The 23,134-nt window shown below is 31.0% G+C and overlaps 2 protein-coding genes and 1 non-coding gene across 4 annotated transcripts in view; 2 read left to right on the forward strand and 1 right to left on the reverse strand.

The window, feature by feature from the left end:
* LOC115242590 (putative inorganic phosphate cotransporter) overlaps positions 1–4,170 on the forward strand; it is a 16,573-nt gene extending 12,403 nt beyond the window's left edge. Inside the window, exons 2-7 of the mRNA XM_029818987.1 lie at positions 93–226; positions 299–599; positions 1,783–2,021; positions 2,380–2,529; positions 3,070–3,447; positions 3,925–4,170. Coding sequence (XP_029674847.1) covers positions 93–226; positions 299–599; positions 1,783–2,021; positions 2,380–2,529; positions 3,070–3,447; positions 3,925–4,137 — 1,415 coding nt within the window. The 3' untranslated portion in view covers positions 4,138–4,170. The remainder of the gene's footprint in view (positions 1–92; positions 227–298; positions 600–1,782; positions 2,022–2,379; positions 2,530–3,069; positions 3,448–3,924) is intronic.
* LOC115242591 lies at positions 4,167–5,980 on the reverse strand. Of its 2 annotated transcripts, none has more exons than XM_029818988.1 (3): positions 5,745–5,980; positions 5,521–5,650; positions 4,167–5,162 (listed from the first exon to the last, which is right to left on the reverse strand). In XM_029818988.1, the coding sequence occupies exons 1-3, from the start codon at positions 5,876–5,878 to the stop codon at positions 4,707–4,709; spliced, it is 720 nt and encodes a 239-aa protein (XP_029674848.1). In that variant the 5' UTR covers positions 5,879–5,980; the 3' UTR covers positions 4,167–4,706. The 2 variants fall into 2 exon arrangements, 1 of the variants encoding a protein (XP_029674848.1); XR_003885078.1 differs by having other exon boundaries at positions 4,742–5,143; positions 5,729–5,975.
* Positions 5,981–9,997: 4,017 nt separating this feature from the next.
* Positions 9,998–10,117, forward strand: LOC115242598. The gene has a single exon (XR_003885079.1). It is a non-coding gene; the product is annotated as a 5S ribosomal RNA (ribosomal RNA).
* The last annotated feature ends 13,017 nt before the right edge of the window (positions 10,118–23,134 follow it).

The following is a 23,134-nucleotide window of genomic DNA, read 5'->3' on the forward strand; positions in this document are numbered from 1 at the left end:
AAATATAATAATTAAAAATATATTGTATTATATTAAATAAAGTATATAATTATTATATTACGTATCATAATATTAACATTAATCTCTCGTAGCACGATACGGATGCAGACACACGCAGGTAGTGCTCATGTGCTTGGGCTTCTTTTGCTGCTACGCCGTCCGGGTGACGACCTCGGTGACCCTGGAGGCAATGACCAATGCGGCCAGCGCTAATCCCAATTTCGAGGTGCGTACATAATAACAATGATTACCTTTCGCGCGGATTCTAAACATCATGTGGATCCCTCTCCTGCCGAAGGAGTTTGACTGGAGCGAATCGGTCAAGCACATAATCCTCAGTTCCTTCTTCTGGGGCTACACCTGCACGCAAATACCCGCCAGCATCCTCGCCCAGCGATGGAGCGCCCAGAGACTGTTGTCGGCGACCCTTATCATCTCTGGTCTGCTGACCCTCAGCAGCCCATTCGCCGCTCATTACAGTGGCTGGCAGGCGGTGATCGCCGCCAGAGTGATCTGCGGCCTGGCCCAGGGTGCTACTCTACCGTCTCTTCATACCCTATTGTCCAAGTGGTCGCCACCCGAGGAGCGCGGTAGACTCGGTCAGTGATTTTCTTATTTGATAATGCGTGACAAATGTGTACTTTCATCCTCTCTCTCTAATCCGAGTATATATAAGTATTGTCAAATCCTACATTTTTCACGTTTAATAAAATATAACAGATATTGGGGATTTCGGAGACTAATATTTTAGAAAATTGCTGTTATATTTTTGTAATAATTCTGGATTGTTTTATGCTAAGATTTCTCAAAATCGATGACTCTTAATTTTTTATTTTAAATCTCAATTGATGATCTATTTCTTTTGAATCGACTTAACATTTGTTAATCGGTTATATGATGTAAAACTAGTAATCATTCTTGGCTGACAATGGCATTGCTATTTAATTGACAAGCACGTTTGACGCAGATAAAAAATTCTTATCACAGTCTGGCAATGTCGAATAAATTAAGCACGTCGAGATTGTCGTTCGGTACGCAAAAACCTCCTAAATGATCCTTTTTTCATAATAAATATCGCATAGTAAAGATATATTTCCGTAACTCAAGTAAATTATATATATACAAGTTTCTCGATTCTCTATTCCCCAGTTTTTTCCATCAATCCTCGACATTTCCCAGGTTTTTCAAGACAGCGATAATCTTGCAAATTTCATAAAAAGAAATATACTCGAAGTTTACGATTTTTAAAGAGAAAATTTAAAATTTATTTTGAGATTACACATTCTCCAAAAAAAAAAAATTTTTTCAATGAAATAAATACATTTTGTTAATTTTTATTTTTTTACTTAAATAAATGTATACTTTGTTTCCAAAAATATATTATATTAAATAAATTATTTGTATGTAAAAAAATTATAATTTTTAAAATAAATGATTTAAAATTTTAATATAAAAAAATATTTATTTGAAGATAAAAAATTATTTATTAAAATAAAGAAAATCTGTATTTTTGAAACAAGCAGTCAAAAATTAAAAAATGTTTTTTTTTAAAGGAAGTAATTTAGTATAAGGATAAAAAAACAAATTTTTTTTATTTGCAAATAAAAGCATACTTCGCTTTTGTTTTATATTTTACTAATTCAAATATATATATTTTGCTTAATTAAAATTACTAATTTGCTTGCAAGTATTTAAATAAATTTTCTTTTTAAATAAAAAAAAAATTTGTATATAGTACATTTTTTTCAGTGTACTTGTAATATATTTTCCATACTTTTTCAGCAACATTCGTTTATTCCGGTGGCTGGATCGGAAACGTAGTATGTTTGCTGAGTACCGGCTTTCTCGCGGCATCACCAATCGGCTGGCCCAGCTGTTTTTACGTTTGGGGAAGCCTCAGCATGCTGTGTGGCATCGGTTTCTACCTACTTGGGAAGGATTCACCCTCTGAACATCCCAGCATACCTTTCGACGAAAAGGAGTATATCGAGATGAGTCTGGGAATAACAGAGATCGATGAGGTAACATATTCCTTCAATATACTATATAAAAAAAAAAAAAAAATGAATTCACATCAATTAAATTCGTCACACACTTTGAGGATCAATTTAAACTTATTGATTTTAAATTTAGTCCAATTTTAAGAACTTTATAATTTAAATAAGAGGAGAGAGTGCTAAATATATAAATTATATAAATCATTATATATATATTTGTGAATAAATTTACATAAATAAAAAAATACTAAAAATATTAGATTTGATTTAAGGAGAAGCAGACGATCTTAATTCTGTGTCTTTAAATTAAAATTTTCGAGTTTAAGGAAATTTTGCGATTGCGGAATGAATTTTCTTTTCTATACTTATTTTTTATTTTTAGAAACCTTCCACTCCGTGGATATCCGTATTAAAGAGTCCACCGGTTTGGGCACTATTGGCGACGCAATGCGCGCAATCCTGGGGATTCTGGATGCTGCTAACGGAAATCCCGTCCTATATGGCTTCGATCATGCGTTTCGACATCAAGAAAGTGAGTTTCTTGTAATATTTTAGATAGAATTTAAACCCTAGTCTTCCGCTATGCTTTTGCAAAATTTTGGAAAAAACTCTGGACCTTGGAATTCGGTCAGGTAGCGCGCGTGTTTCGACTGCGAAAATCGCGTACGGTGCGTGTGGAATATTAATTAATAGTTCAATGCGTATGTCGACGATAGACGAATGATTGATATGCCAAACCTCGGATCAATTCGAGGCTCTGGTCGGTGGATCATCATGGACATCGTGGACATTAGTTTCAGTGCCATTGTCAATAAGCGAAAGCCAATGACTGCCGCAAGAAATTAATGAAAGATAAAATTTAAGAAATTTTTTAGATATATATAATTATACTTTTATATAAATTGTCGTAAATATATCTTTATGCAAAAGATAAATTTCATGAAATAATATTTTCCAATTTTTCTTCGATATTGCCAAAAAATCTTCTCCTGCTGTTAGAAAAAAATTGAATTAAATTTGAATAATATAATTTCAATTAATATTCTGCATTCTTCTTTGTCCTTGTACGCAGAACGGTTTGATGACCGCGTTACCGTACTTGACAGCATGGATCGTCAGTTTCCCGATCAGTTACGTGTCCGATCTCTGCATCCGGAAGAACATCGTGACGACACAAATGTCGCGGAAGATCTGCAACACGATCGGCCAGTGGACGCCAGCGATCGCGCTGATCGGACTGGGTTACACAAGACAGGACCAGCCGGAATTAGCTATCAGCATCCTCGTCATAGCTGTGTCCAGCAATATCGCCGCTTTCTGCGGTCACAACGTTAATCATATGGATCTCAGCCCCAACTTTGCCGGCACGCTCATGGGATTAACGAATGCCATTGCGTCCATTTGCAGCATTCTCGCGCCGCTGATCGCCGGCGTAATCGTCGAGGATCCGGTTCGTAAAATCTCTCATTCGTATTTTTACTTTTATCATACAATTATAAATTTAAAAAATTTAAAAAAATTTATAAATTTAAAAAAGATCGAACAATATTGAATGGATGAACTCTTCGAGATTTAAACGTAAATTTATCCTCTTTTTCCTTAGAATTTATCATAGCTTACTCTAAAGATTTATAAATATATGTATAAAAATAAATTGTGTGATTACATTTTCACACTCGATATTCTATATATATTTCTATATTTTGTTATATTACTTCTGAAATGATTGAATCGAAACATAAATGCAAACATGAAAAGTATTTTGACAATATATTCTGAATAGCTTCTTTTATATATAATGTTTTATTATTTATATATTAAAAATAAGTCCTATTAAATATTTTCGATTCCATTGTTCGTTGCACTTAATACATTCTTCTGCTTCATGAAATCAAAACAAGTTTAATCACTTTTTTCTCCTGTTTAGACTAACATTTTGCAATGGCGAACCGTGTTCTTCCTGTCGGCTGGGATATACACAGTGGGCAATCTAACCTTCATCATATTCGGCACCAGCGAGGTGCAAAAGTGGAATGACGAGATTAAAAGCAGGCGAGATAGCATCGTGCATAAAATATCGATGACACCGATGACTGTGGCGACGATACAGGAGCAGAAAAACATTGAAAAGATTCCATGACAATCAAAATAGAAAAGCGTAAAATGCCATGTGACACTTGTTTCCCTTTTTATTTTTTAAACTGTGTTCATTTTAAATGTGTGGATATGTGGTTTGTATGCCAACTTTTAAATGACTTGGAGTACGATATCATCTTAAAAACATGCACGTGAGACTGTCCATTATATCTACTAAAGACTTTGACTAGAGGCTGCATATAAATTGCAGTGAGCCCAAATATACAAATATATATAAAATGTATAAAGAGAATATTGATCGAGTCAAATGTATATATTTGTACAGGAAGTTCTGCGATTAAATTCGAATAGACTTTGCAACAAAAATGTTGCGATTCAATTTGAATAAAACTTAGTTTAATTTAATTTAAATAAATTTAAATTAAATATCGACGAATTTAATCTCAAAACTATTAAAACATCACAATTGAAAAATTTGTAAGACTATATAATATATAAAATCTTCTTAAATTCTCATATAAAAACAATGGATATTTAATCTATTTGGAACAATCATTAATAAAAACATTTCTAGAGTTGCAAAACTACTTGTATATTAAATCTTAAACTATCTCAGTCTTGTTTCGAATGATTCTTCGATGTATTGATTCGAATAGCATACGCGATAAACATCGCGCCGATAACCGTTGCCAATAACGTGACGTAAGTGACATACATCGAGAGAGATGAATCTCCGACCGGTATCGGCCACACGTATGCACGATTATTCAACATACGATATGGAATTTCACGCCACTTGATTGCAAGACTGACGCACGGCTCGCATAGATCCGTCTTGGACACTCTATGATCTCTGAGCCTCTCCCGGCATCCCAGAAACAGCTTCGGCTCAGGCACAATTGCGTCGACGTAGCCACCGGTCTCACGAGCGTACCGATAACGCTGATGAAGTGGGATCATTAAACTGGACGATGATAAATTTACGGATGTGCAAGCTGTCACGTTTTGCCGACTAGCCTTCTCGGCGAATAGCTCGACATCAGTCTCACCTATGGAACAGATTGTACTCTGCAATATTATCAATTAGTATTATTAATTAATTAGAATAAGAAAATCTCTAATTTGTTAAGTGTAAATAAAAAAATATGTACAAATATAAAAAAAAAATAACTGTTGAATTAATATAACTAATATATATTCTTTTCACAAAATTTACAATAATCAGAAATAATGTTGATATATGTTCTTTCATTTTGTATTTTTAATATAATCCCAAAATTCATTATTTAGGGGATTTCAAACAATGCACAGTAATTTTTAATGTATATAATTAATTTTAGATGTAAATAAAATAAATATGTCAAGATGGAAAATTGCAATTTTTTTTCAAATTATATCAATTATTTAGTGTGGTTAAAGCATGTACCGTGCCCTTTCTTCTCAATTCTGCTACTTCGTCCACATTGACATACAATTCCGATGGTAATTCCATGTAAATGGCAGCTTGACAGTTATCATTGATAAAATCCTTGAAATACGCGTGATAAATAAATGTTCTGTAAAAGATAGAAAAATATGACAGTTCTACGGGGAAGAGCATCGTTTACTCGTAATCCAGCCTATGAAATCCTAACCTATGACATTTCTAACCTATGAAATCCGCTTCCTTCCACATCGAACTCGACTTCGGCCTCGATTCCTCCGCAAATCTGCGCACATCGCGTCCATAGAATCAATGTCGCGACAATTCGCGAGAAATTTAATTCAGGAAGGTGTACTATCATTTTTACACGACTTCGACACAATATAAATATATACAGTAGTTTCACTCTGTGTCCGCATCACTGGTCGGTATATTTGATCTTCAGGTCCAATCATCCGCCATATTGGATGCGTTCAGGAGACACAACCGTTGAGTAGCAATCGAACGTGATTGGTTTTTACTTCTAGAACCAACAAATCAAAGTCGAGTGTTGACAAGACGATGCTCAACGGTTGTGTCTCCTGAACGCGCCCATTATTGTGCGCAGCGCTTTGTTTGAATAATTGAGATCGGTTGATGACTATTGTGATGATATATTTATGCAAGTATTTGTTATTATCTTAAATTATTTGTAAAGTACTGGAAAAAATATTTATATAAATCAAAATATTAAAATATCTTTATTACATATATGTATATATTATTAATTATCTTTATATTAATAATATTATTAATTATCTTTATATTATAATAATACTAAATAAAATATAAACGTCAATAAATTTTACGTACTTTTATAAGTACAAATGTAAATACTATTAATTTTTTTTTAATCTGAACTTTTATTTTTCAAAATTAAAATATATAAAATATAAAATATATGTTGTATACAGTGCCTACCAAAAGTTCCGGACCACCTAAATAATTTTTGAATGGTTTGAAATATAGGATTGAAATTTATAAGGATACAATGGAATCACAAAGTCTATTATTTAACCACAAAAACACCCACCTCTACACCCGCGAGGGACGGGAGAAAGGGGGGAGCCAAAAAATCTTAAATAGCATGTGGAGTTGAGTGAGAGCTCGTTCGAAAGGGCTTTCCGAGACAAAAACGGATTGAACCGATTAAAACCGATTAAAACAGATTATGTTTTAATCGGTTTTAATCGACCATTTTCCGCAGGGTAGGTAGGGTAAGGAGTCTAGGTTAAGTTTGCGAGATAGGTTAAGAGTTTTGTTTTAAGAAAAAGATGTATCGCGTTGTTTTATTTGTATGTTGTGTAGGATTGGATGTTTTGTAACCCCAAGGGGAACAATAAAGAATTATATATATAATAAAATTCCTTCTAACAAAATATCTGCCAAGTACAACTGAATCAATAATGATAAAATTTCCTTAACAAAATATTCAGTAAACATAGCTGCATCAATATCAATAAAAATAATCATAAGGAAGATTTTTCCTGACCAGGTCACGTGCTCGAGGGTCCGCCGGGAAAGCTAATGTTCAAGGGACTTTGAACTGATATTGAGATCACCAATCGACGATCACCACGGGTAAAAACTCGAAAAGTAGGAGAGTCACCCCGCCTAATGAGGACACTAGCACAATTTTTAATTCGTTAAAGTGAAGAATCCCCACTTCTGCGCAATTTCAATTCGTTGAAGTTTTGGAAGATTTCCACTATTAGAATTAGAATACACCTCTAAAAAGAGGATTATAAAAAAAAGACTTGAAGAGACATTCACACACTTATTCTCCAGTCTTCACGCAATCTTGCTTTGTGCTTCTGCACCGTGATCCGCGAGTTAATTGATTGTGCAAACCAGTGTTCTCAATCGGCATCGTCTCTCGACCAACTGCAACAGAGCGACCCACAACGCACGAATCCGCCAACTTCTTAATCGAATTCGCTAACTTTCTGCCTTCGCGATAAAAAGTAAGTCACAACTAATCCATTTCATTTATACATCTAACTCCCGCGATAAATAACATCACTATATTCGCACTGGTTCCGTAGTGAAAACCAGGTCGGGCAAAATCTACACCTTGCAACCCAGCAGATTAATCCATCGCAGGAGTCGGAAGTCGGAAGACTCGAGCGCCCGTAGATTTTAATTTTTGCGCCGAACAAAATCCTAAGCCATCACAATTAACAATACAAACCGCCGAACCTACTCTCTCTCTCATCATACCACCTTTCCCCCAGCTACTCTCCCATATACTTCTTGGAACATCTTTCTCCGGGTATCGAACCACCGCTTTCCCCACGATCCTTTTCCTCTTTATCGACAATCATCCTGGCCGATTCATCCTCTCTGTCTCCTCCTTTCGGAGTCAGATGACTTCAAACAGCTATACAGAAGTTCTGTGATGAACTACCTGATTTAGAAGCCGATTCGTTCTATCAGAATTAAATTTAATCAGGAAAATCTCCCTCTATTCCCTCACCTTATAATCCTTTATTTCCCTTCTCACTCTCACACATATGTTTTGCTTTTTTTTGACTAATTAAACCTTTATTGTAATAACCAGTCAGAACCTAAATGTTAACGATAGAATCTTTCCCTTATATTCTGATTGATGTCCTCCATACTAATGTAACATCCGTGAACTAAGACACACACACACATACACACACACACATACTTACCAAGAAATTACCACTATTATTATTTTTTTTATTTTTATATAATCATGTATATCCATCTTTATTTTAAAAATGAATAAATTCATACTTTGTTAATTAAAATAAAAATAATTCTTTATTAACCCCCACTCATTCCTAGTCGAAAGGTCGCACTTGATCCCATCCCGTGTAAAAGAGATTAAATTCTCTTACCAAAAAAGGACCACCGAATGAACGTCTGAATATCCAGCGTAATAGCGATTTGGTCGTTTACCTGCTTTTCAGACCTATTGGTTCGTTTAACTCGATTCCAAACGCTACAAGACGTTTAACTTCGGGGTAATAAAAGATAGTTGTTGCGTCCTTCCATTGACTCATCCTTCCTAGAGTCTAGACGTAACATTATTATACAGGAAATTACTATCGCACAAACTCTCTCTCTCTCAAAATTCTACTGCACAAAGTTTACATTTCATGCGTGCAAGAGTAGAAATCGAACCACAAAAAACGAAAACGTTTTGGAATTTTCCAACAAAACTAGATCTCCATCAATTGTATAACAATAAGATTTCTGAAAAAAATCTTAATTATAGATTAGAAAGAGCTTTGCTCCGCTTTATCTTTTCTTTTTCTCTCTCTTTTTTTGATTTTATTAAAAATGTTTTTCTCTTAATTTTTACGGTAATCGAAGAGATTATTTCATAGCATATGCATCGGAACAAAAGTTACGTGAGTTCCTACTTTTCGATGATATGATATTAAACCGCATGAACATTTTTGACGTAAGTTATGCAACATGAAATAATTCCAGTTTTAGGATATATATTACGGTACATAAACTAAAGCCTAAAAGTTTTGCGCTTGTTATAGACCGTAATATATATTACAACCGTATTATTACAAAGTTAAACAGAAAAAATGAAGAGAGAATATATAATGTAACATAATGAATGTATTAAGGAAAATTATATTTGATTATTAGTTTATTCAATTTAAATATATTTTTAATTTAATTATATTTTGACATGTTTTTGTTACTAAAAATTGGAAACATCCCTGCCATATAGCCATTACAAAAACTGATAAAATCAAAAAATTGTGTTCGGTCGGTAAAAAAATTATGGTCATGATCCTCTTAAGGTGATGCCGGACCGTCCTGTTTTACCGGCCATAATTAATTACACTTTGTAGACGGAATTTTTTTATTGGTTACATGAAATAAATGCATGAAGGAATATAAGTGAACGTTTGAAAATGTATTTAGAAGCCTAGTAAAAAACATTTCGGTGTTCAAAAATTTTGTACACCGAAATGTTTTTTACTAGGCTTCTAAATATATTTTCAAACGTTCACTTATATTCTTTCATGCATTTCCGAGTGGGAACCTATCTTATTTTGTACATACAAACTGCCAAAACTTCTATATTAAGCAAATATATAATTATTATGGTCGGTAAAACAGGACGGTCCGGCATCCTCTTAAGGATCCCCTTAAGAATTTCGGTAAAAATTTATAAATGGTCACATTTCACCAATTTTGCAATAGCTATTTAAGTATGTTGTAAGAGAGATTGTTCTGACAGTTAAATATGGATGATCACTTGGGAACATTATGTACCGTTAGCACTATCTCTTTTTTTTTTTGGCTAATTTATATCTTATCAATATCGATATTTCTTTTCAATTACACGCTTCAATTATTGTGATGATAAAATCTACTATATCTATATAGTTATCTCGAAATTTTCAAATTCTGTATTTCTGCAACAATTGGAAATTATACTTTCGCCAACAGTCATACCACGTTGTCATACACCAGTTCTCGTCCGATCACTGAAGTTAAGCAACGTTGGGCATGGTCAGTACTTAGATGGGTGACCGCTTGGGAACACCATGTACCGTTGGCACTATTTTTTTTTTTGCTAATTTTAAAATTATATTATCGATATTTCTTTTAAAATATATGCTTAAACTATTGTGATGTTAAAAATCTATTTTTTTTAGAGTTATCTCGAAATTCACAATCTAAGCGACGCGATAGCGATGCGACGCCAAGTACATAAAAATACATTTCTAGCTTGACAACAATTTTGCCCATGTACAGGGGCCGCGGTCTTATCAAGTAGCTTATCCGGAATTTTAAGTCAAACTTTCGATTAAGATATTTCAGGTATTAAAGCCGTAATCAAAAATCTAACGGCATTTTTTTAATAAAGTGTGGATTCAAACTTTCGATTGCGACGAATGTTTACGATACGATATTCAGATCGAGAAAAATTTAAATGCGCACTCGTGAAGATCGGCTCGCAAGATTCGATGGCTGGAGATTCAAAGTTCAGTTTAACAACACAGTTCAACAAAAAAAAAAGAACATCGGAACGGGACTAGTCGTTTCTTATAGGTTTGTGAATGCTGAACATAAATCCGGTTCCGAAATTGCTCTATTACGTCAGAATTTTGAGAAATTTACAATTAAACTTGCAAAAAGGGCTATTTTCACGAACTTTGTCATATTATAACTACAATATGTGACGTGCTTGACGTGTGGAGAAGTTTTATTACAATCAAAATAAAGTATGTTGTTAGGACTTTCAACCCTCAAAAGAAATTTGTGGTGTCGGTTATGGTTAATAAGATATCCATGGTTATATATGGGATGTATTGCAATAGTTAGCTGTAACTTAGGTCATTGACGATTTACCTTTACCAAATAGCTTTCAATTATTATTTAAACTTAAGAGTTTTTTAGATCGCTGAATACGAATCCAGTGCCAAAAATGTCAAATTCAAAATAGTGGACTCAAATGTTTAGATTGCAATCTAAACATTTTTTAAGTTTTGGCATCCGCCATATTGAGTCCATCATTTTGAATTTGACAATTTTGACATTGAATTTGTATCACACAATTATATCAAAGAAAAAATGTTTGAAATTCTGAAAATTTTTCTAGCCGATTGTATGACATTGTGTTTATGTGTGATTCTTGCTAGAAAGTATAATAGCCATAAAATGTTAAGGAAAAGGTAAAAGAAGGCCTGTGTTAATGAAGTTTATGGGCGTAAAACGGCGCTTATAATTACGCGAATTGGTCGATCTTTTTTAATTAATTTCTCAATAATTATTACGAAAATCGCAAAATGGTAAAGGACTTTTCTGTTCAATTTATTGTGCTCTACCCGCTCACGAGCGTTGGCACAATCTTTACCAGACAGCCTGTATATGACGCTTTTAGCTGGTGGAGTTGCTGCATTATATACCTTCAAAGTTCGCTTATTATATCATGTACTTTTCTTGTCGCCTTCACAAAATATATATTGGCGGAAGCTCAATTAGAAGCTCAATTAGATGATATACCGGAAGGAAAAATATCGGTCATTAAGTGGCGCAGGAAACCTGTTTTTATCTATCACCTGTAAAAGATCTAGTGCGTATTAATAATTATAAGCCAAAGATAACAAATTCCGAATAACTGCCAAAAGGAAAAATATCGGTCATTAAGTGGCGCAGAAAACCTGTTTTTATCTATCACCTGTAAAAGATCCAGTGCGTGACTCCAATTGCAAACATTCGTCCAGAACGCTTTGAGGGAAAAGCCGAGTCAGCGTGAAAGGAATCTGCGAGGTGCACTAGTAAGCATTGCGCTCTGAATGTGACTCTTCGTTGTCGCGGGTAGTTGACAAAATGATTTACCAGGTAATTATATTATAATTTCTCTCAATAAGACACACTACCTTGCGATATTGGATACGTTCGAAACTTATATTTTAATTTAATTGTTAGTTTATACCGCAAGAAAATGTTTCTGTACGTTCTTCTTTCCGTATGAACTTTGTCAGCGCGTTCTACGAGTACGGGAAAGATTTTATATAAATGCAAAAATCCCCGTAAATGCTTTATTAAACGGTAATAGCAGAAAATTGCCTAAGAGACATATATCCGTATAGCTGACGTTCTCCTAATTATTTTAATCAAGCTAATATCGTATACTCGTAAACGCATAGTATGCGCTATTTCTTACAAAACACTATGATACTAATATCATGAACGTATTATTCATGATACTAATATCATCATTATTACACAGAATTATTCATGGGCAAAGAAGTAATTATTGAAACAATCTAAATAATCTTTTCAAGACTCCAATAATACTTTTATGCAAATTTTGTGCATTATTCAACGATGCTAAGTCAAAGAAGCGCGTGTATTAGATTACGCATTGACACTATGCATAAAGATTGAAATTGAAGATTCAAGATTGAAATTTGATCAATCAAGACAAAGAAATTTTAGTTCCTTTTTCTCTAATTAATAAAATTCCAATTTTTAATCTTCAATCTTCAATTTTCAATGCATAGTCTGATACAAACTTAACAAAATTTTTATTTTTTTTTAATAAAAAAAAACAGTTTTTGTTTTTTCTTTGTAAATAAAAAAAAGCAATTTTTGTTAATATTATAATTTCAGTTTAATTTTTAAGTCTTCTTTTATTTTATTTCTTTTTCTTGCCTTGTATTATTTATTATTCAGTAATTAATATTTAAAAATATTTATTCAATATTTAATATTAAGTTTCTTAAATTATTGATTATATTAATTTTATTTTGAAAATATCCGCGCTATCCTATGATGTAATGCATAACGAGTACCTGGAGAATTCATGCACATAACGTATTTTTGTATCTGTAAATCTATACATACTAATAACACACATGATGCTTTTGCTAATCGAGTTTGCAACAAAAATCTTACTGATATTCGATATGAGCTGATAAAAGGTGTTTTAAAGCATTAAAGTATGTAAACAGAGTGAGACATTTATTTTTTTCTGGTTATGTATATTTACTATAAATGTATAAATAGACAACTACGTAACTTATTTAAATCAGTGGAAAACAATCTAAATTCACAGAATATGACACGCAAAGATTTGTAAAATATGCAAATATTTATATCAGAAATTATTATTTGTATATATGATATTATATATGAATTCTGTTTTACTCAGCTTTTTCTATGAAATGTTGCAAAATACCCAATTTATATTATATAAATATAAAAGTTTAAGAGAAAATAAAATGTCCATAACACTAAAAGTTCTGTTATAAAACAATCCTTTTTTTATATATTGAATTATTCAAATAATATAAACAAAAATCGATTTTATAACATGAACTTTTGAAAGCTCGAGTCATAATATCTATTATTATAAAACTGATTAAGATTGAATGACTAAGATTGAAGATTTATAATATAAATTTTTTTTATTTAGATGTATAGTGTTTCTAATTCGCAACCTTCTAAGTTATTTTTATGTACTAAATTTTTCTTGCCTCCTTGTAGAGACATTGTCAAACATGAATCAACAATAATTCAATATATAAAAAAAGGATTATTTTATAACAGAACTTTTAGGGTTCTGGACATTTTATTTCCTCTTAAACTTTTATATTTATATAATATAAATTGGGTATTTTGCAACATTTCATAGAAAAAGCTGAGTAAAACAGAATTCATATATAATATCATATATACAAATAATAATTTCTGATATAAATATTTGCATATTTTACAAATCTTTGCGTGTCATATTCTGTGAATTTAGATTGTTTTCCACTGATTTAAATAAGTTACGTAGTTGTCTATTTATACATTTATAGTAAATATACATAACCAGAAAAAAATAAATGTCTCACTTTGTCTACATACTTTAATGCTTTAAAACACCTTTTATTGTTATATGTTTTCTAATAGCATGTGCACTATCAAGTTCCATACTATTTACAATAGCTACTTATATTCTGATTCTACTTTTATTTCAAAGATTTAATATGTACATATTCAAATAATTCAGTGAAATATTAGATGGAACAGTCTAATTTATTTTATCGCAATAAAACTTTGACATTTTGTTTTGCAGATGATGACACGTATTGTGAGCCTGCTATTTATATACAGCTCCTTGAATTTTTGTTGTTATGGCAATCTTGGTAAGTTAATATTTTGATATTTAGAAAAATATCTATATTTACAAATAAATTTTTAAATATACATTTTTCTCTATTGAAAAAACAAGACTATTATATAATTAATATAATATATCGATGTTTCAGAATAAATTTGTAGTTGATTAAATAGAATTATTTCCTTGCATTTTTTAAAATTAATTATGAGATTAAGTTTTTCCTGATAATACACAGATTTCCTTAACAAATATCTAATATGCAAACCCAAATGATTTCAATGTTATAGACAAATGTGATGGCGAATGCGTATTATTCACATTTAAATGTGATGGAGATAAAGACCGTACCGATGGATCGGATGAAGATTACTTTAATAAGAATGATGGAAGTAGAGTAGTTTCTGTTAAGTACTGTTTCATAGCGTTATTAGTGATCAGCTTTATTGTACCAGTTTCTACGAGGCCTTACAGGAATCGTCCTCGCGAAAGATTAGTTGATCTTAGAATAGGTATTATAGAAAATATTTGTGCTGCATATGTAGACCACCTTTTCGTCCTAATGGTTCTGGGATACCATTTTTATTGTTACATAACTGATACTTTTACAACAGCTGAAGACATGCTTATAATACAGTTATTAATTTTTGGCATTGCTTGGTTACCGTGTTTAGTTAGATCTTTACGTATAAATATCGCTCGCATCTTAGTTTGCTTCTTTCATTTCTTATTAATATTTTGCTTACGCAATTGGCATTTCTCTAATTTCATGCTGGCGAATGCTCATTTTCTTTTTGTAGTTTTACGAAAACCTTTCCATACATTAATTATTTTTGTTTTGACATTCATTTATTATTTGTTAATTTAATATATCACTTCAAAATTTTAATTTTTGATATCAAACATATGTATATAACAAAATACTTAATGAAGAAATATTTTATTATAGTGTTTTGGAAAGCTCTCGAGATAAGCTACAAGAATATGCAATTAAAAAAGGGGGTTCAATTTAAAAAAATGAAGATGACCTTGCTTTTTTATGGAAAAAAAATAACTTCAGACATTAAACATATGTATGTACATGCCAAATAAGCTATAGTGATAATATATAAATGTATCGATAATGTTTTAATGCTAATAAAAATGTCTTTTACAAAACAATACATTCTCAATATCTTCATCGCAAATTACGATAAATATATATCATTCTTCCTACGACCGTATCCAATAAACCGTAAGTATCTATATATAAAACATAAACTTTTTTGCTTCCTCATAGAGGAAGCTTTGTTTTCGTGACAAAAATTTTTTATACATGGATAGAGTATCATTCAATGATGGTTGGTATTGAATTTGGTGAGAATCGATGAAAAGGTTCATTTTTGATAAAATTTTTAATTTTTTGAGAAATGTCTGTACACGCTGTAACTTTCGGAAAATTTGAGATATCGGATTAAATTTTTTTAGATGGATAAATTCATTTTTTATAAAATTTTAGATTTTTTGAGAAATGTCTGTACACGCTGTAACTTTTAGAAAATTTGAGATATCTCACAAAGCTTCCTCTATGAGGAAGCAAAAATTGAAAAATCCGCATGCTTAAAGCAGCTTAAGCTTTGTAAGATAAAATGATGAGGAAGCAATGTGCAAGTTTCTAATTTGCACAACTCTACTTGTTATATACTTTTGAGATAATTTCTATTATAAATTGATTATAAATTTATTGACAATTATACAAATGTAACGAGTAATGGAACATATTTTTATCTGTCTTTAATAAACGACGAAGTCATTATATATAATTGTTTTCATATTATTTTGATTCAGACTTTAAGAAATTGTACAGATATGCCATACTAATGTACCGAGGCCTAATTTCGAAGAATATCGATGAAAATCCACGCAGGATCCCGAAAAACCGGATGCGAAAAGTGCCGATAGAAGAAAAGCGCTGAGCTGCATTGCCTCTTTCGGTGCGACTCAAAAAGATTTTATTTAAGATATTTATACTGCTTTTATAACGTTTGTTGGTATATCATTCATTTAAAAAATGTCTCTTTTCTATGATAATATACAAATATATAATGCGTTAAAGTCGGAAAGAGAGCGTACAAAATTAAATATATATATAGGGGAAAGTAAGGTAAAACCGGGTACTTTTTTGGATTTGTCTTCCTACAAAAAATCTGAGAGTAAAAAAAATTTTGCCGACCGTTAGTATTCTTTAATGAACCTTAAACTATGAGAAAATAAGACTGGTTACCAAAAAAAAAAATTTTGGTTACCAAAAATAACAAGATTTTGTGGAGAAGTCAAAGTACCCGGTTTTGTCCTACCAGTAGGGTCAAACCGGGTACCCATTTGAAAATATGCAAAACACCGTGTAATTACAAAATTTAGATTTATTTTAATCAAAATACAATATAAAGATGTATTCTATTGACAAATATCACAAATAAAGATATCCTCTTGTTCGACATTGCTGCAGAACTTCCTTATTTAACTTTTTAACTTTAGGGATCTCAAAAAGATTTTTTTTTAGTGGTTTCTTTTTCTGAATGTTAGTTTTCGTTTCCAACTGGTTTTTGTAGGAAGACAACGTCAGGATAATAGTTCTTCCTCTTTTCATTACATAAGATGTATAAGTATCCGGTTTCGCCCCAACACAAGGAAAATAACAAATACAGCGGTTGTATATTCCGACGTACAAAGTGCTGATCAAAACTAATATGATATATTCTCTAATATGTACAGAATGCAATGTTGCATTTACCGAAACAGATGCTCTATTTAGAAAAAGTGCACGACGACTCGATTCTTGCCTCAATATCGATCTTTTTGGGGTTAAAAACTTTGAACTACTATTAAAAAAGAAATATCGTGTGCACAGGAGCACGGTTTGTTTTAAAATAATGATGGTGCCAATCTACAACTAATAACACAAGTTAGCCATAAATAGCAGCATTTATTACGAAAAAACAGGGATACCCGGTGTGACCCGCTTATCCGGATTTACCCAACTTTCCCCTATATATGATGCTTTCAGCTGGTGGAGTTGCTACATTGTATACCTTCAAAGCTCACTGTAAAAAATCTAGTGCATATTAATAATTATAAGCTAAAGATAACAAATGCCGGATAGTTGCCATTTTAAAAATTATTATTCAATATTCTAAAAACAAAGGTATAAAATTAAGGCTCTCAACGGATAAAATCACACTATCGGAGTAATGGCAAAAAGAGTCAAGCGCGGTTTTTGAGGGCGCAAATGTTTATTTTAAAATATAATTACAAAATTAATTCGCGGACGTTTCGGCCCTTTTTTTGGCCATCCTCAGCGCATCAAATAATATAATTATTATAATAAATACATAAATAAATATAAATAAAAATAAATAAATGAGTCTAAAGCGATTAAAGGCGCATATTTACAACTGAAGCAGTGCATTCTCAAGTTATCCGTCGAGTCCGGAATCTCTCTCCCAAATCTGCGTATCAGAATGTGGAGGTAATCCTCGATTCTCATGTCGCGGACAATACATGGCGGAATGATGCAGATCGCGTAAGTAACGCACGAGTTGACTGTATTCTGACTGTGATCTTAAAGAACTAGACACACTGATCAACGGCGGAGTATTGAAAAAAAGGGCCGAAACGTTCGCGAATTAATTTTGTAATTATATTTTATAATAAACATTTGCGCCCTCAAAAACCGCGCTTGGTTCTTTTTGCCATTACTCCGATAGTGTGATTCAATATTCTACTTTCATTTAATGTTATTTAACTAAATCTCTTATTCGAATTCAACGTATCATGAGAAATTTTTATTTTGAATTTTCACATACATACGTATATTAAATTATTACTTTTTATAGCGATCAAGCGACGGAATATAACAGTGCCTATTTTGAGATATAAAAAGCTTTGATCAGTGTTGATTCTTATCGTTATCTGTATATACGGAGCAATTAAAACTTAGGAACATTTTGCAATAAAAAACTATTATAAAAAAAAATCATTTTTAATTTTGAATAATAATTTTTAAACTATATAGAAATTTAAAATATGGCCAATCGTAAAATATATCTTTAACACTTGTCCGTCAATATAAATGATACAACTCACGCGGATTATTTATGCGTGGCATTTACGATGCGGGCCCAAATTTTGAACCTATTTATTTAACAAAAAGCTATTTATCGGAATATATATATAAAAAAGAAACTGATTAAGAAATGATTTATAAAAAATATTAGTACATTTTTACGAATTTAACCGTTACAATATACATATACTCTTGGGTTCCTGTGGACACCCTATGCATAATAACATAAATAAAATTTTCCTCTTTCCTACAGAGTACAGCATATTATGCACGTATGTATATATTGTATGCGCATATATATATAGACGGGGAAGTCCGGCGCGTGACGCATATATGTATTATTCCTTTTATATAATACAAATATATACAATATTTTAATACCATATTATTGCATCAACCACTCGCGATAATAAAGCGCTCTTTTACAAATTTGATAGAGAAATAGCGACTTATTTAAATATACAAAGTACACACATAAACACACACTATATATAATAGTATATTGTGTGTGTATGTGTTGTAAATATTTGTATATATAGAAAGTTAATATATGTATATATATATATGTATATACAGGGTATTTGAAAAGAATGGGACCCTCTATGATCTCCAGAAGTACGAACATTCACGGAAATAACCCGAACAAAAGTTGTAGGGATCATGAAGGACTATCTTTTGGTGACCTTGAACTTGACCTTGAACTTGACCTTGAGGATCAATTGAAGGTCAACTTTGTTTTCTTAAATGGAAACCCCCATTTTTTATTGCATATTCTTGTAGCTTATCTCGAGAGCTTTTCAAAACACTATAATAAAGTATTTTTTCATTAAGTACTTTTTGAGTTATTTTATATTTTAATCTGACATATTTTGATATAAAAAATAAAATATCTTGTAAAATATTTAGTTTTCGATAATCTTACCGTAATACTTTTATGTACAGAATAATGAGACAAATCAATTAGTATAAAAAAAGACAAATAATTGTTTAAAAAAATACATTGTAAATAATTACATACTTTTTTTTAAAAACAATTATGACAGTGGCTGAATAAGACGAGGAAGAACATATTGAAAAATTAGACATGCTCAGAAAGCACATAAGGATCATGTTTCTATCTTCCGGCACTGACCTACAGAGTATAGTCGGCCACTGCTATTTAATTGCGGTACTTTTCGGACAAGCAACGCGCCATGTGCTGTCTAAATTAAGCGTTTGTGACGACACGTGCATGGCAGGCTACCTTGCTCAAAGCCTTGTGCCGCCCACATTTCCGACGTAACGATCGTAGCGATGTAACGATGCGTTTCCGACTCTAGGTCCATTTGCAAAAAGTGATCCTTAGGATGCCCCCGACAATCTCTGAAAGTTTGTCGGTTGAATATCCGGACACCCTGTATAGATGGGGAAGTCCGGCGCGTGATGCATATGACCCCAATCTGCAATCGGCATGAAAACATTCGTCCAAAACGCTTCGAAGGAAAAGCCGAGTAAGCGTGAAAGGAACTTGAATCTGCCACGAGATACACCAGTAAGCATTACGCTCCGGATGTGAGATACTCGCTTTTATCACGAGTAATTCCCATAATATAGAAATTCTTAAACTTTAATTTAATGATATATATATTTAACATAACATATAACAAAATATCTATGTATTTATTAATGACTGATAATGAGAATGTTTTGTCATAACTGTAAATAATGGTTTTAGTTCTTATATTACAAAAATTATAGTTTTATACTACCCATATGTACTTCTATTGGTTTTCGAAAGATTATTCAGTTTGAATTGTTTGTAATTAAGAAATTAGCTAAGAAATATTAATCTGTATCATGTCTATTAGAAAAATTTTAGTTGAAATTATTGAAAAATTTATAAATAAAAAATAACAATGTAAATCTGTGAGTAAGAGAGAAAGAAAAAGAGAAAGAAAGAGAGAGGGGGGGGGGAGACACTTTACACATTTACGTTTTTTAAATAATAAAACTAGAAATATACTGTCTAATTTATATGTTTTTTTTATGATATATAAAATAATTATATCACAATATATTATACTTACTGATCGTTCAAATATCTGTCGATACCTTTTAAAAATATATTAGGCGGCAAGGTTCGTTCTAATACGCGCCACATAATGGATCCTATCGATAATTAAAAGAAAAATATAATTTAGTATATTCAAAATGTGTATATGTGTGTGTGTGTGTGTGTGTGGTGCTTTTATTGGGTAATGCGCATAAGTTTGTAGATATATTTTTATTTTTGTATCTTAATTATATATAATAAATATATCTTTATTATCTATAATAAAAACAAAACAACGTTTTTGTTTAGCAATATTTAGATATCAAAAGCTAAAAGAGTATTAAATATATTTCAATGAAAAATAAACAAAGAACATAATTAAAGCATAGAGATAATGAATAATTAAACACATGTAAAAATAATAAATTAGATCACTATAAAAATCTGTAGGTTTTACGTTTTTTTATGATTCTTTTGTAGTAGTAGATAAACAATTGTAGTTATAATTTTAAAAGTACACATTATATAATTGCACAAAAATCATACGAATTCATTAGTTATTTGTTATTTAATTATTTATTTATTTATACAAGGTTATATACATACTTTTGATATGGGAAAGAGAAAAACATAAATCATTTTTAGAATAGGTATTATATTCTATAAAAGAATTTACAACGAGATACGAGTTTAGATCCAATATTTCATGTTGAATCTGAACTACAAATAAATCCATCATCCAGAATTTTGGCATAGCCTAAAAGCAATTCAATATGATGAAACAGAATTTGTAGATATATTTTTATTTTTGTATCTTAATTATATATAATAAATAAATCTTTATTATCTATAATAAAAACAAAACAACGTTTTTGTTTAGCAATATTTAGATATCAAAAGCTAAAAGAGTATTAAATATATTTCAATGAAAAATAAACAAAGAACATAATTAAAGCATAGAGATAATGAATAATTAAACACATGTAAAAATAATAAATTAGATCACTATAAAAATCTGTAGGTTTTACGTTTTTTTATGATTCTTTTGTAGTAGTAGATAAACAATTGTAGTTATAATTTTAAAAGTACACATTATATAATTGCACAAAAATCATACGAAATTTAGTTTTAAATTTTAAATATTTTTTTTGTTACTGTCATTGCAAGAATTATAATAAGATATAATAAAAGTAAAAATAATATAGTTAATATAATATAATATATAAAAAAAGAAAAAGCTTCTGATACATATACAAACTGGATTTATTATTTTTAATTGCATAATATGAAGTATATATATCTATAATAAAGTTCTCCAAGGTTAATGAGTGTGATTATTTAAAATTAAATGTCATTAAAATTACTTATTAAAAATATATCTGTAAATTTCTTCTATATAATTGTAGTTTATACGTAACTATTTCTTCAATAATTTAAATTTAAACATACGTTATTTATTTCTCATACATTATTAATCTTCGTTTCTCTGAACGGATTTACAAGAATTTAAAAATCTTTGATTATCATATCTTTTGATATTAAAAAAATAAAAACAAAATTTACATGAATATTTAAGAATTGTTTATATTGCTATATTCTTAATTGTTTTAACTACATATGTTCAAATAGAGATAATACAATCTTCTCGATAATATATGTTTGAAGAAACATAGTAAAACCTTCGTTTAACCATAAATGAAACCAATAAGTTGGAATCAACAGATTGCCGATATATTTTTGTGCCATTTCATCTGGAGATAACAGAAGATTGATGACATTACCAGACCCATTTTAACTGAATTAAAGATAATTAGTTATTCAACTAAAGGCAATTATTTTAGCTCATCCAGCTAATGTTTTATTATCAAAAATGTATAGATCTTATATGCAGCTGCTAAATATAAGGGAAGGTAAGATAAAACCGGGTACTTTTTTGGATTTGTCTTCTTACAAAAAATCAGAGGGCAACAAAAATTCTATTGACCGTTAGTAGTCTTTAGTGGATCCTGAACTATGAGAAAATAAGACCAGTTGCTAAAAAAAAATATTTAATTACCAAGGATAACAGGATTTTTTAAAGAGATCAAAATTCCCGGTTTTGTCCCACCAGTAGAATAAAATCGGGTATCTATTTGAAAGCATGTAAAACGCCGTACAATTACGAAATCTTGAATTATTTTAATCAAAATATAATACAGAAATATATTCTATAAACAAAAATCACAAACCAAGATATCCTCTTACTCTACATTGCTGCAGGAGTTTCTTATTTAATTTTTTAACTTTAGGGGTTTCAAAAAGTCTTTTCTTTAGTGGTTTCTTTTTCTGAATACCAGTTTCCATTTCCAACTGCTTTTTGTAGGAACAAAGTCAGGATGGCATTTTTTTCTTTTTTTTTACTATATGAGGTGTGTAGATACCCAATTTTGCCCTAACACGAGGAAAATAACAAACACGGCGACTGTATATTCCGGCATATAAAATGACGATGAAAATTAGCGATATATTTAATACGTACAGAATGCATAATGCTGCATTTACCGAAAAAGATGCTCCGTGTAGAAAAAGTCCACGACGACTCGATTGTTGCCCCGATATCGATCTTTTTTGGTCCAAAAATTTTGGATTTCTCTTAAAAAAGAAATATTATTTGCACGTGAGCATGGTTTATCTCAAAATAATGATGACGTCAATCTACAACTAATAACACGAGTTGGTCAAAGATAATAGCATTCATCATGAAGAAACAGAGGTATGTATCTTGCCTATCCGGTTTTATTCTACTTTCCCCTATTTATCCAAATATCAAATAATGCGGATAATT

This window comes from Formica exsecta, unplaced genomic scaffold (genome assembly GCF_003651465.1).
Source record: "Formica exsecta isolate Colony F162 unplaced genomic scaffold, ASM365146v1 scaffold613, whole genome shotgun sequence".
NCBI lineage: Eukaryota > Metazoa > Arthropoda > Insecta > Hymenoptera > Formicidae > Formica > Formica exsecta.